This window comes from Triplophysa rosa, linkage group LG20, assembly GCF_024868665.1.
Source record: "Triplophysa rosa linkage group LG20, Trosa_1v2, whole genome shotgun sequence".
Classification (NCBI taxonomy): domain Eukaryota; kingdom Metazoa; phylum Chordata; class Actinopteri; order Cypriniformes; family Nemacheilidae; genus Triplophysa; species Triplophysa rosa.
The window spans coordinates 6,245,459-6,259,659 of NC_079909.1; the positions used below are offsets into that span (position 1 = coordinate 6,245,459).

The window sequence follows — 14,201 nt, forward strand, 5'->3', positions numbered from 1 at the left end:
CCCTAATATACAATAGAAATGTATCAGAAAATGTATGAATGCAAACACATCTCATACCCGAAGTTAAACCCTTAACCACGATCACTGCATGTATTTAAACATTTATCGAATAACAGGTTGCGCAAAGGTTCCTTGGAGATAGCAGTCAAAAGAGTGAGAGTTTACATTAAAACAGGCCTAAGATACTGTGTAGGAGGGTGAGTGGGTAGACTGGAGCAGAAGGTCATTAATACACACGCACACACAGGCTGGAAGCTGGACCCTAACAAGTGCTCGAGCAGGCGTGTTGTCATGGTAATAAGAAACGCAGGATGTTTGGCTCTTGGCCATATAGTACCACAGTGCATCAAAGCACTTTATATGCAGTTTTTTAAATAAACACTATATTACACTTAAACTAACTTTAGATACAACCATTTTGTTTTACTTCTATTCATAAGTTTAAAATGAATGCATTATTATAAACTCTGTGTTGTGGAGGAATACACTCAGTAATAAACGCGCCTCCCCCAATGACACTTTATTAACGTGTTGATTCTTTGCGCTTTAGGGAAAGCAGATCGTTTTTTTCTGCGCACAGGAAGAATCGTTAACCACCTATTCCCACGCAAAAATCACTTGGGCGGATTTTCTCAGTGGTTTTAATATATTTCTGGGTTTGCAGGCTGATACTGAGCGCAGAATAACGCGGAGTCTCCGGTCCTTTGCGCGCTCCTTAGTCTCTCCATTGCAGCGCGCACTGTTATCATTACGCACGGCGAGGGTAAGTGTTATTTCATTGAAAATTGACTAAATGTTTTTACTTCAATGTTTATAAATTCACACTATTTAACTGCGTTAAGACCTTAGACGTTTCTGGCAGATCGTGTTATTCTAAGTTGGCTATCGGGACAAAATGAACACCCGTTAAATCGGTTTCTTAATGAAAATTAAGACATGGTTACAAACTTGCTCAGTTCACAGATATAACACCAGCCCACTATTTTCCGTTAAGCATGGGATGTTGTCCAGGTTTGATCAGGTTTCTCTTTGGGTAGCTATTTGCTGACTGTTAAGTGGAAAGTGGGTAAGATGGTCTCCTTTGTGGTTCTCACCTGGGGTGTTAGATGTTTTATTATTTAAGCTGATCTGAGATCAGTGGTGGGATCGTCGTGTGGGGATCAATGTCGAGAAAACTGGCCCTAGATCGGTCTGAAAGAAAGACATTGACCCCTTATAGTGCTGCCAAGTATGTGGTCACACGGGCGGGAAGAGAAGGTCTGAAGGTCAGGCGAGATGACAAACTGTTTCATGTTTGGCACATGTGTTGAGCTCTACCTGGCATCAGTTAAGCCAACAGTGCCGCTAAGAAGACTATATTTCTTTCCACTAAGAAATCTACGGCACCTCAACTCTGAATAAACATGAGTGGTGAGTAAACTGAGAATCATATGATGGTTTAATACAAATTAATAGAAAATCATCATGTAATTTGCATAGTGACCTGGAAAAACATTTTACTTATGTTAACCTAAATTATCATTGCACTGTGTTGTCATTTATTTCTTAATGACGGGTGTAAAATAAGAAACTAAATAGATAAAATCAAAAATACTATGATGTTGTATAAGTGGTCTAGAGTGTTGCTATGCAGTTGCTAAGTTGTTCCAAATATTTTACATTGTGCTGTTTGGTTGATAGGGTGTTTAGGTGGTTGGTTTGGTACCATGGGTATTTGGTTTCTGGGGGTTGGGGGGGTTTCCTGCCCAAGTTAAGAGCCCATGCAATCCTAAATCTTTATGATTTACCTATTTGCGTGTGCATTTTAAATGTAAGTTCATGGGGTTTCTTTGCCCGACCGCTAAAAAAACTTCTGATTGTTGGGTTGGCTGAACTGTAATAACACTAATCGATGAGTTCCTGGCTGCGAAAACTCTACTCACGAGCATAATTCTATCCTGGTGTGTATCTAAAACAGAATTTATAATGACCATCTCAGTGGAGTGTGTACAGTTTATCTGGAAGTCATGTGCTAGCTGTTTGTTGCATCAATATGACATTTATTGTGTATTTAATTTTCTTAATTAAAGCATTAGAGTCATTACTTGTCATGGGATTGAGTTTGGTGCGTAATTGCTAAGCAGGTGGTGAATTTTAATGCAGTGGTTCTCAAACTTTTTCGTTGTAAGGCCCCCTTTGTGTTAAGTGCATTGCTTTGCGGCCCCCCATATAAAGACGTATAATCTTAAACTTAGAATTTTAATTAAACCAAAAACATTCAGTTATACAATGCTGGAACCTCAATTCTTTTGGTTGGTGGTGTCATTTTTCTGATGTTTGATTGCATAAAATCTATGATAAATTTCTATATTTCATAAAATGCCACAAAATCTGTGGCCCCCCTGGATCCATCTTGGGGCCCCCCAGGGGCCATGGCCCCCAGTTTGAGAACCACTGTTTTAATGCACTTGCTGACCATTAAGGTAACTCACTTAATTGACTGCTTTCAAAGACTTATAATTAAGAATTTCTAATAAATAGATGTCCTGTGCTTTTTTTTGCTAAAAGTGTATTTGCTGGTCATCCATGCCCCCTTGTGTTCTCTTTGTGCACTCTATATGGACTATTCGTTTAGTACAAAACAAATATTTTAACAAAATAAAACTAGATGTTTTGAATAGAATACTAACATACTGTACTTCTGTATATTTTCACAGTTTTTAACAAGAGTAGGTGAAGTATTCAGTTTTTGTTGCATTTTTGTCCCATATTCACTCATTTTTGTCTCATAAAATAAAAACACAATCACATTTTGTGTACAAATGTTCTTTGTTGTCCAATCAAATAAGTTAAATCAGAATGTTGAATGCAGAGAATTTACATACTACGCATAATTATATAGTATAATGATAGTATAATGTAATACAATACTACTGCATAGTAATTAAGTAAAAATAGTAAGAGAATAAATACTAGTAATAATATAATTTCTTTAAACACCACCCACACATCTCATTCTGTCAGTTTACAACAGGGAGTGGGTTGGTAAAGCAATTAAAGATCTTGTAACTGACACATTGGAACAACGACAGATTATATACAATGTATTAATATATGTATATCTTTAAAGCTTTTAAAAAAGTCAGTCCAAGAACAGCATGCCTATCACATGCATGTTAAATCTTGGTTGAATTAGTCCTCTATGAAACATGTTGAACTTTAGGATGGAACTTTAGGATGACCAACTGTAGGTAATAAACAATGAAAAATTGTACACATTCTCCTATTAATGCCCCGTTCGGTAATCCTCTCTAATACATTTACATTTACATTTAGTCATTTAGCAGACGCTTTTATCCAAAGCGACTTACAAGTTGGGCAAACAATGGAAGCAACTGGGTCAACATTAGGACAACGAAAAGCATAAGTGCAATAAAACATGTCTCACAAAGCCTACTACAGTGTACAGAGCTAAGTTTTTATTTTATTTTTTATATATAGATAGAGTAGAAAAGATATAAAAGGCAGAAATGATTGGTCAGGTGTTGACGGAAGAGTGTTTTCAGCCGATTCTTAAAGATGGCTACAGAATCTGCTGATCTTGTAGCAGCAGGCAGATCATTCCACAAATGTGGAATCGATCCAGAGAAGGTTCGCGAGAGCGATTTTTTACCTTTTTGGGATGGCACCACAAGACGTCGTTCGTTTGCAGAGCGTAAGGATCTGACGGGTACATAAGTCTGCATTTGTGAATGAAGATGGGGGGTGCCAAACTGGTGGTCTTGTAGGCCAGGAGCAGAGTCTTGAATTTGATGCGAGCGGGGGTGACGTGTGCTCTCTTCGGTTCATTGAAGACCACTCTTGCCGCTGCATTCAGGATCATCTGTAGAGGTTTTTTTGTGCAACCAGGAAGTCCAGCTAGTAGCGCATTGCAATAGTCCAGTCTGGACAGAACAAGAGCCTGGACTAGGACCTGCGTAGTATGCTCGGATAGGAAAGGTCTAATTTTCCTGATATTGTAGAGGATGAATCTACAGGACCGAGTGGTGCTAGCAACCTGATCTGTGAAGTTTAGCTGATCATCGATCACCACTCCCAGGTTTCTGGACGTTCTGGAAGATGTGATGGTTGATGAGCCCAGTTGAATGGAATGGAATGAAGTTGTGATGGATCTTAGGGTCGGACGGGATTACAAGCAGTTCTGTTTTTGCAAGGTTCAGCTGCAGGTGATGGTCCTTCATCCAGAGCGAAATGTCGCTCAGGTATGCTGAAATGACAGGTGGAGTTGTGTATCATCCGCATAGCAGTGATAGGAAAAGCCATGTTTCCGAATGACAGAGCCAAGGGATGTCATGTATACAGAAAAGAGCAACGGCACAAGCACTGAGCCCTGTGGCACCCCTGTATTGAGATGTTGGGACTCAGAGACCTCACCTCTCCAGCATACTCTAAATGACCTGCCTGAGAGGTAAGACCTGAACCATTGTAGCACTATTCCGGAGACACCCATAGCCTTGAGGGTCGACAGGAGGATGTGGTGGTTAACGGTGTCAAAGGTGGCAGATAGATCCAGTAGGATGAGTACAGATGAGTTCGAGGCGGCTCTTGCCAGTCTCAGGGCTTCAATGACAGAGAGCAGCGCAGTCTCAGTGGAATGACCGCTCTTGAAACCTGACTGGTTACTGTCCAGGAGGTTGTTACATACAACACGCTCAAGAGTTTTAGCAATGAAGGGGAGGGGAGATACTGGTCTGTAGTTATCTAACAGTGCAGGATTAAGAGTAGGTTTCTTCAGTAGCGGGGTAATACGGGCTTCTTTGAAGACTGCGGGAAATGTGCCAGTGGTGAGAGACGAGTTGATAATGTGGGTCAGAGTGGGAACAACCGATGGAGAGATGGCCTGGAGGAGATGAGTGGGGATGGGATCTAGCGGGCAGGTCGTGGGTGGTTCGCAGACATGACCTTGGAAACATCATCTTCAGATAGGAGGGAGAAAGAGGGGAGCGAGCATGTGTCAGGGGTTTGGGCGTGATCAAGAGGCAGCGGCGCAGAGAACTGACTGCTGATGGTGGTAGTTTTCTTTACGAAGAAAGATGCAAAATCATCAGCTGTTAAGTCCGATGCAGGTGAGGGGGAAGGTGGGCAAAGAAGAGCAGAGAAGGTTTTAAAGAGAGTACGAGAGTTAGGCGAGTTGTTGATTTTAGCATGGTAGTACTGAGTTTTCGCAAAGGAGACATCAGCAGAGAAAGAAGAGAGGAGAGACTGATAGAGACCGAGGTCAGTGGGTTCTTTAGATTTGCGCCACATTCTCTCAGCAGATCTGAGCGTGGCGCAATGCTCGCTGAGAAAATCAGATAACCAGGGGGCAGAAGGGGATGCACGAGATGGCCTAGATGTAAGGGGGCATAAGCTGTCTAAGCAGGAGGTAAGTGTGGAGCAAAGAGTGTCGGTGGCACTGTTAGTATCCAAGAGAGAGAGCTGTTCAGAGGGAGGGAGCGTGGCGGAGACCGCAGAGGATATGCGGGAGGGAGAGAGTGTACGTACAGTAGGTTGCGTCGGAATGTGACCAGTGGGGAGGCATGTGTAGTGTCTGGGGAAGTTAAGTTGAGATCAAGAGTGATGAGGAAATGATCCGACGGATGCAGCGGGGTGACCTGGGAGTGATGAGTGGAGCAGTAGCGTGTGTAGATAAGATCTAGTTGATTACCAGACTTATGAGTTGCTGAAGTGGGAACTTGCTTGAGGTCAAACGATGCAGTCAGGTTGTTGAAGTCATCAGCCTGCAGTTTTTCAAGGTGGATATTGAAGTCTCCAAGTACCACCAGTAGAAATTTGAAAATCCATGGTCAAAAGCAGGAAAACAAGGAATATACAAAGCAAATGACAAGAAGAGAATAAATGAAGTGCAATAGTCGAAGTGCAAAAACATAATACTCAAGTGCTTTGTCGGTGTCCTTGCTCGGTGGAGTCGTACAGGTAGAGTCGATGGTCTTTACGCTCTTTGGTCTTCACGCGATGAGGGCTGCACGCGGTGGTTAATATGTCTCCTCTTCTCTGTTTTCTGCATCAGTTTCTCATGAAACCCTTTTGGATCATGTGTTAGAGCTGATTATGAACGAGAAGCCTCCAAACAGCACCAGTCTGTTTCTGAGTGAAGATTCTGAGAAGCCTCAGCGTGCCGACGAAGGGCTGCAGCGTCTGTGCAGGGCTATACAGAAGCAGATGTCTGGAGGCAGGAGAAAGATGAGCGGCGTCACACGAGAGAGCGTCAAGACCTTCCTTCGGCGGAATGCCTTCGTCATCTTTACTGTGGCCGCCGTGGCTATAGGTAAAGCAGGAAATCTGTGAGAAAAACTACAGGAAAACACAAAGAACAGCGACAACCAGATGACTGTTGAACGATTTATGATAATGGTGAAAAAAATTGAGAATAAAAAAGTTAACTTTTACAGTACAAACGTTTTATTTCAAAGCATGTGCAACTATTATGATTGTTATGTTATGTAGAGTGTTACATACCCTGATCATTGGCTTTATCCTATATAAGTTCCCTTGCATTACAGTGATACCCTATAGAATATGTTCCATACTTATTACCCCATTTTACCCCAAGTCTTCTGCCTCTCAAATTGTAATCATGTGTAAAACTCCTCTAGAGATTTAAAAGAGATCTAAAAATTGTGTTTACATTTGCTTTGTCTGCATTCACACATTTTTCGATCAGAATTCGCTCTGAACTCTGTCAGGACCAAACTGTTGAGCTGTGTTATCCACATTAACTCGAATTGTATCTTGTCTCATTTGTGTGTGTTGCAACTGGTTAACAATGTAAAATGTCTGTGCCCTGTGGGGTGCATTGCTCAGGTGTGCTGCTGGGCTTCGCTCTGAGACCTCATAACCTGACCGCCAGAGAAGTGAAGTATTTCTCTTTCCCTGGAGAACTGCTGATGAGGATGCTTCAGATGCTTGTTCTACCTCTTATCGTCTCCAGTCTCGTCACAGGTACACCGGCACACAATAAGAAGCAAATATATTTACATGCATTTGTCATAGATGCTCAGTTATACTCAGCCTTAAATGCATGCATGCAGGGGCGCAACTGCACATTTTCTGAGGGGTATGCGAGATCAGTATTGGCGCCCCCCATCGGCCACCCCAATATAGAAAACACACAACAAATAAAAAATCTGCAGACAAGTTGTATATTACCTTTGGAGTCATTCTATTTTACATCATGTGAAGGTGACAATCAGATTTGCATCTATAACAGAAGCATAAAGGTTTCCTTTTACAGAAACACTTTTCCAACTGCTTCACAATGTAACAGATACACAATTCTGAAAAGATAAATAACAATCTGAAAAATAATGAAACAAAGGAGCAAAAAGTATAAAAGTACATAAAGCTTGACATACACAATAAATTAGGGCAGAAACTAACGATTATTTTAATAACCGTATAATTGGACGATTGTTTTTTTGATTAATCGGGCTAAACAGTTTTTAAATTGATCTTTTGCTTATAATAACCAAATAAGGGGCTGTGTCCACCGAGCATTTACGCGGCTGAAAACGGCAGGAGCTCGGCTGAAAACGCCCGCTGCAGGCGCAGCGTTCTGCCCAAAGTTGAGCATTTTTCAACTCAGGGCGATCGGTCGAACGCCGGCGCTGAGCGTGAAAAAAACGCATCGCACCAGCGCAGAGCGCGGAAAAAAACCGTCAGCTGATGGCTTTTTTTTTTAAAGCGCGGCGTTTCCATAGGAAACAATTGAAAAAACGCCGGCCGCAGGCGTAAACGCCTCGGTGGACACAGCCTCTAAGACTTCAAATAAGGCTATTTATTGTATTCTTTGAAAAGTGAGTTTCACTTATGTAGTCTAGAATTTTGACATTTAAAACCTTTAACAAAAAAACTTGTCAAGTTTTAAATAATAAAACTTCTTTAAATATCCCAAATATAAGTAACAATCGAGTTGTAGCCCAGAGATGTGCTGATGAGGAAATAAACTTATTTTGATCTTTAAAGTTATATATAGATTATTCCCTTTCCTTCAACAAAAAGTATTATTAACATTATTTATTATTATCAGAATAAGACGAATAAGACGTATCACATGATATACTCGCGTTGTATTTTTTTGTTCTTTTCCCACTTAGGCCTACTTTAAAACGAATGCTTAGTTTGTGGTTCATTAATATTTAATAAAAACACAACAATAAAATTTGCCTATGTTAAACATACCTTTACTGTGCATTTATAATTCAAATATTATTGAAAAAACGATAAGATGGATAACAGATATTATAAGGCAAATAAATAAAAAATCTTTGGATGTTCCCCTTGCTTTAAGCATTTTTAGTTAGTGGTTCACATTTTATGAAAACATCATTAAAGTAAAACAAAGACAAACTCACTTACATTGAAAGCTCAAATTATTTTTTATTAACTAACGTTCTTTTGCGCTCTTGTCTCTGTCATCCTGTCAATCATTGCGCTGTTTCAGTGTCCACACGCAATATCTCCGGCGCTCTGTGCTGCGCGCTGTTTGCAGAAGACAATGACTTTTTCGTTATATTTTTATAACGTTTTATTTAAAAAAATGTTAAATAATATTTTGGCACAATGGCGCCCCCACTTGTGCGGCGCCCCTATGCACCGCATATACTGCATACCCCATTTTTGCGCCCCTGCATGCATGCCGATGGTCAAAAGTCTGGCTGTAGGGGATGAACTATAAATGGTTTTAATCAGAAGCTTTAAAGATGAAATGTAAATGCTCAACCGCAGACTTCTTGTCTCTTGTATTTTTCGCTGCACGTTTTTGCTTTCTGCAGGAATCTCTTCCTTAGACAGCAAAGCTTCTGGGAAAATGGGAATTCGGGCCATCATTTACTATATGGTGACCACATTTATAGCTGTTTTCATCGGTATTGTCATGGTGATTATAATAAGGCCGGGTAAAGGGAGCAGAGACAGTCCGATGGCATCTAGTGGCAGCATTGAGCCGGTGCAGGCCGCTGACGCCTTTCTGGACCTGATAAGGTGGGGAGAGAGTTTAAGGGAAAGTTCACCCCCAAATAAAAATTCTGTCATCATTTATTCACCCTCAGAACCTGTATATGACTCTTTGTTCAGTGGAACACAAAAGAAGATATTTTGAGAAATGTGGTCTGTGGTTTCGTGTTCATACAATGGAAATCAATGGGGGGTCAGTGTTGTTTGGTTACCGACATTCTTCAAACTATCTTCTTTTGTGTTCTGCAGAAGAAAGAAAGTCATACAGGTTTGAAATGACAAAAAAATCAATGTTCACTATCCTTGTAAATTTTGTTGGTGCAATCTCACAGCATTATGGAGTTTGATTCTTCTCGCTCTTCTTGCAGAAACATGTTTCCACCAAATCTAGTTGAGGCCTGCTTCAAACAGGTTTGTAAACCCTCTTTTACTCTTTAAATAACGTGACATTAACAGATGTTACTAACTTCCCATCTCTTTTTCCAGTACAAAACATTATACAAGAAAACCGTGTTGACCAGAAACATCACCATCACGGTCAATGCTACAGAAATGATGAACTCTACAGATCTCCAGACGTTGAACTTCAGCACAGTCCTGCAGACGCTCCAGGAGACGGTGGAAGAGGTGGTGCCTGTTTCAGGTTCCTCTAATGGGGTGAACGCCCTGGGGCTGGTGGTCTTCTCCATGTGCTTTGGATTAGTGATCGGGAACATGAAACAGCAGGGTCAGGCTCTGCGCGACTTCTTCGACTGCCTGAATGAGGCTATAATGCGTTTGGTGGCGATTATTATCTGGTTAGTGTCCCATTGGTTAGTTCCGATAACTCTGCTGCAAAGATTTTGTTGTTTAGTCTTAAAGGGACAGTTCGCCCAAAATGAAAGTTCTGTCCTCATTTACTCATCCCCATTTCATTTTTAACCTGTATGACTTTCTTTTTCTTCATAACACAAAAGAAGATATTCTGAAGAATGTTGATATCATAGTTGATATGAACACAAACCTGAAACTTGAAATATCTTTTTTTGTGTTCCACAGAAGAAAGTCATACAGATTTTGAATGACATGAGGGTGAATAAATGATTGGATTATTATTTTGGGGTGAACTGTCCCTTTAAATGATAACATATAACGACAGCTATTAGTGGTGGGGAAAAACATTAAGAGGACCACATGACCAGCCGAATGGGTGAATTTGGTCATGGGTGACAAATACGCCTGTGAATTGAATATTCATACAATAAAAAAAATATTTTAAAGAAAATTGTTGACATGTACTGTATGTTGAGTTTCTTTACATAATATTGTTTGGTCTTTGGGTCACTCGGGCAGGTACGCTCCGGTGGGCATCCTCTTCCTAATCGCGGGGAAGATTGTAGAGATGAAGGACCTTGCGCAGGTGGGAGGACAGTTGGGGATGTACACAGTGTCTGTCATCGTCGGGCTGCTGATCCACGGACTGTTCGTTCTGCCTCTGCTCTTCTTTGTGGTGACCAGGAAGAACCCTTACACGTTTATCGCCGGTCTGCTGCAGGCTCTCATCACTGCGCTGGGCACATCCTCCAGGTGGGTAGCGTATCCTTAGACACCCGAGCAAATCTGTAGAATTTAAGCTACTTCGTAGCCAATGAACTGTATTCCCTATTGCATATTTACAGTAGTTGTTTGTTTGTTATTTACGCAATATAATACAGTAGGGTATAGTGCAAAGTATAGTACAGAGTGCCAGATTCAAGGTACAGTGGTTATACTGTAGCATCTTGGTAACTTTGCATTTTCTTAAAGGGATAGTTCAGCCAAAAATGAAAATTCTGTCATCATGTACATACCCTCATGTCAAACCTGTATAAGTTTCTTTCTTCTGCAGAACACAAAAGAAGATATTTTGAGGAATGTTGGTAACCAAACAACAGCGGTACCCATTTATTTCTATTGTATAGAAGTCAATGGGTGCCAGTTACCAACATTCTTCAAAATGTCTTCTTTTGTCTTCACGCCTAAGAGGTTTGTATTGACTAAAGAGAGTGAATAAATGATGACAGAGTTTTCATTTTTGGCTGAACTATCCCTTTAACAAGTTTCTGCACCTGATGTCATGATGTGAGGATAATGATGTCATTACATTCTTCTGTTTCTTAGCTCTGCCACCCTGCCCATCACTTTCCGTTGTCTTGAGGAAAACAATCATGTGGACAAACGAGTGACGCGATTCGTGCTGCCAGTTGGAGCCACGATCAACATGGACGGCACAGCTCTGTACGAGGCAGTAGCGGCCATATTTATCGCCCAAGTCAATGATATGGACCTCAATTTTGGACAAATCCTCACTATCAGGTTATTCATGACGAACACATCTGCAATGATGTCTTTAAATCAAACTAGGACCAGTTTTTCAAAATGTTACAATTGGCAGGAACACGTTAACATATTGCATGCATTTGACCACTGTCTCAGTCAAAACAGAATGAACAAAATGTATTATATTTTCTAATTTAGACAACAGTACGTTGTTGCAAAATTTACACACTACAGTACTTAAAAATATTCCGTAGTGAATTACATTATTCTGCCAGTTTTCTTCTCATTACAACCGTATCCCCCGTGGACTCATTTTTATCATGCGGTGTATTAAAAAGCCCTCATTTTCCCTCCAGTATCACGGCGACCGCAGCCAGCATCGGAGCAGCAGGCATCCCTCAGGCTGGCCTGGTTACCATGGTGATAGTATTGACATCGGTGGGACTGCCCACAGAGGACATTACACTCATCATCGCAGTGGACTGGTTCCTGTGAGTCTCTCTCAAATGTCACGTTGAAGCGTTGAGCACTCTTCCAAAGGTTATTGATACATAATGCAGACCGCTAATCTGAAGTGCTGTCGGCACTGTTGACACATTACGCTTTTATTATTGTGATTCTGTGAAAACAAACACTGAATTGAAAACACTCTCTTTGGTAACTCAAGACAGCATGATAAAAGTTCTTTATTGCTAAAAGTTTATTTTTGCTGTTTGCCAAGTCAAGCATAAGTATTGCTATTGGTCATAATTAACTTAAGGTTTTAGAGATACCCCAAATGTGCAGCTTGTTGGTTCTATAAGCAATAGGACTCTCATGCTTGATGATAAAATGGGCAAAAGCTTAAAGTCCAAGTGAACTGGACGTTGCAATCTTTTTTACTTCCGTATTTTGACACATTTTCGAGTGGAATTTTGAATTAGAAAAATAGTGGGTGTGGCTTTCTTCTTACTCAGTGATTTGATTGGATGTATAAAAACAGCCGTTGCATTTTGAAATAGAACTGGCAGTAGACTGACAGTTGAAGGGGAGGAGTTAACTGATTCTCCGCCCAAGCCGTCTAACATACGTCCTTTAAGATGGATTACATTAGATGTCATTACAGGACGGACATGCATTTTCAGATTTTAACTAGAGTGCACACAATTTTTAAAAAGAGAATGACCCAAATTGATAAACTATTTACAATAACACTGCAGTATTTCAGGAAAAAATAGGCTGTGTAATTTTTAATTTCACTGGGACTTTAAGCTGAAGGATGTTCCCAAGCAATACCTAAAGACCAAAATAACCAGAAATGGCTTTATTTGTTTATTTTATGTGGCCGAGCATCTTTTTCTACATTTTTTCAAAGTTAGGCCTATAAGGAATAACTATGAACATTTTATGTTTATCTTTTTCTAAAGTTCTATATTTTTGTTTTTGTGGTCATGCAGTGACAGACTCAGGACCACCACCAATGTGTTGGGGGATTCCTTCGGTGCTGGGATTGTTGAACACTTGTCACGACTGGAACTTCAAAACCAAGATGTTGAAATCAGCAACTCTGTGATCGAGGAGAACGAAAAGCCGTACCAGCTGATCTGTCAGGAGAATGACTCTCTGAAGCACCGCAACAGTGAAACCACCATGTAACTAACCTTCAGCACTGTTATATAGAACAGAAAAATTACAGTGTGCTCAATCACATATTGTAAACAACACAGACATATCAGTATGTTCAGAATGTGACTAAATGAAACACCAATTCGAATGTAAGATTTGTGGTTTTATTTGTCTGTATTTTGCATATTTTGAAGTAAATTACATCCAAGGCAGAGTAGCACCCAGTGAGATCACTATGCTAATTTTATACCGTAATGCTTCAAGACTGTTTTAAACATTATACATCCTTGTATAACGTATAAACAGTATTTTCAAATGAAGATATATGTTGTTATTAAACCAGCATATTTACAATGTCTTTTAGAAGTTTGAACTGTATTATCTCATACACATGATGCCAGACTAAGGCAACTTTTCAATGTTCATATGATGTTCAATTTTACTATACAATACTGGAGTTATACTCTATAGTGTTATGATTGAGACTGTGAAGAATGTAAAAGTATAGTCCCTTCCCTAAAATGGCTTTTAGTGAAACTATTATTATTAGTAGTAGTATTATATTAGTATTATTATGTTTATGATAGTCTGCCATTATTTTTGAATGTTGCCATTAGAGAAAGTATTATCAGCTATGAGTGGTTTGTTTTAAAGGGATAGTTCACCCTAAAATGAAAATTCTGTCACCATTTACTCACATTTGAGTTGTTCCAAATCTGTATAAATTACTTTGTTCTGATAAACACAGAGAAAGATATTTGGAAGAATTGGCTACAAGCATTCGTCCACATTTTTTGTGTTCAACAGAACCTGTTTGGAACAACTATATAGAGAGTGAGTTACTCATGACTCATCAATTCATTTTTGGGTGGACTGTCCCTTTAATGAAATCATTTTAGCGTTTTGGTTAATTTATGTTTTTGTGCCCAATTTATTTCTAATTCACCGTTTATGCTGTGATGTGTCAGTTTAGTTAATTGTGAATGTGATTAAAACTGATCTATGGGCCAAATGCGAAAATATCTACCCCTCCTGTCAGTGTCTGAGTGACGTGTATCGTAGACTATAAATGCTCATGGGGGTTACTATATTTTTAAATGCAAACTGTTCTGTGAAAATGTGATTGTATTAATTTTGTTATTATTGTATTAATTATTTATATTCATTAATATACGCTTATTTGACACACTTGTTGTTCTAAGCCTTTCTTAGTTGGTGTAAGCATATTTTTGGCTTGAGTACATGGATATTTTACAGCCTGGATGGTGTTAAAAAAAATAAATGTCTCAGGAATAACACTATTT

General features: G+C 39.8%; 1 protein-coding gene across 4 annotated transcripts; it reads left to right on the plus strand.

The window, feature by feature from the left end:
- Positions 1 to 493: 493 nt before the first annotated feature.
- Positions 494 to 14,198, plus strand: slc1a6 (solute carrier family 1 member 6). Of its 4 annotated transcripts, none has more exons than XM_057361336.1 (10): positions 494 to 763; positions 6,083 to 6,307; positions 6,844 to 6,981; positions 8,814 to 9,021; positions 9,363 to 9,405; positions 9,481 to 9,791; positions 10,327 to 10,560; positions 11,134 to 11,328; positions 11,649 to 11,783; positions 12,729 to 14,198. In XM_057361336.1, exons 2-10 carry the CDS (start codon positions 6,091 to 6,093, stop codon positions 12,925 to 12,927), a joined length of 1,680 nt encoding a protein of 559 aa, XP_057217319.1. In that variant the 5' UTR covers positions 494 to 763; positions 6,083 to 6,090; the 3' UTR covers positions 12,928 to 14,198. The 4 variants fall into 4 exon arrangements, with proteins under 4 accessions (XP_057217319.1, XP_057217318.1, XP_057217316.1 ...); XM_057361335.1 differs by having other exon boundaries at positions 495 to 763; positions 6,050 to 6,307; XM_057361333.1 differs by lacking the exon at positions 494 to 763 and adding an exon at positions 825 to 1,410 and having other exon boundaries at positions 6,050 to 6,307.
- The last annotated feature ends 3 nt before the right edge of the window (positions 14,199 to 14,201 follow it).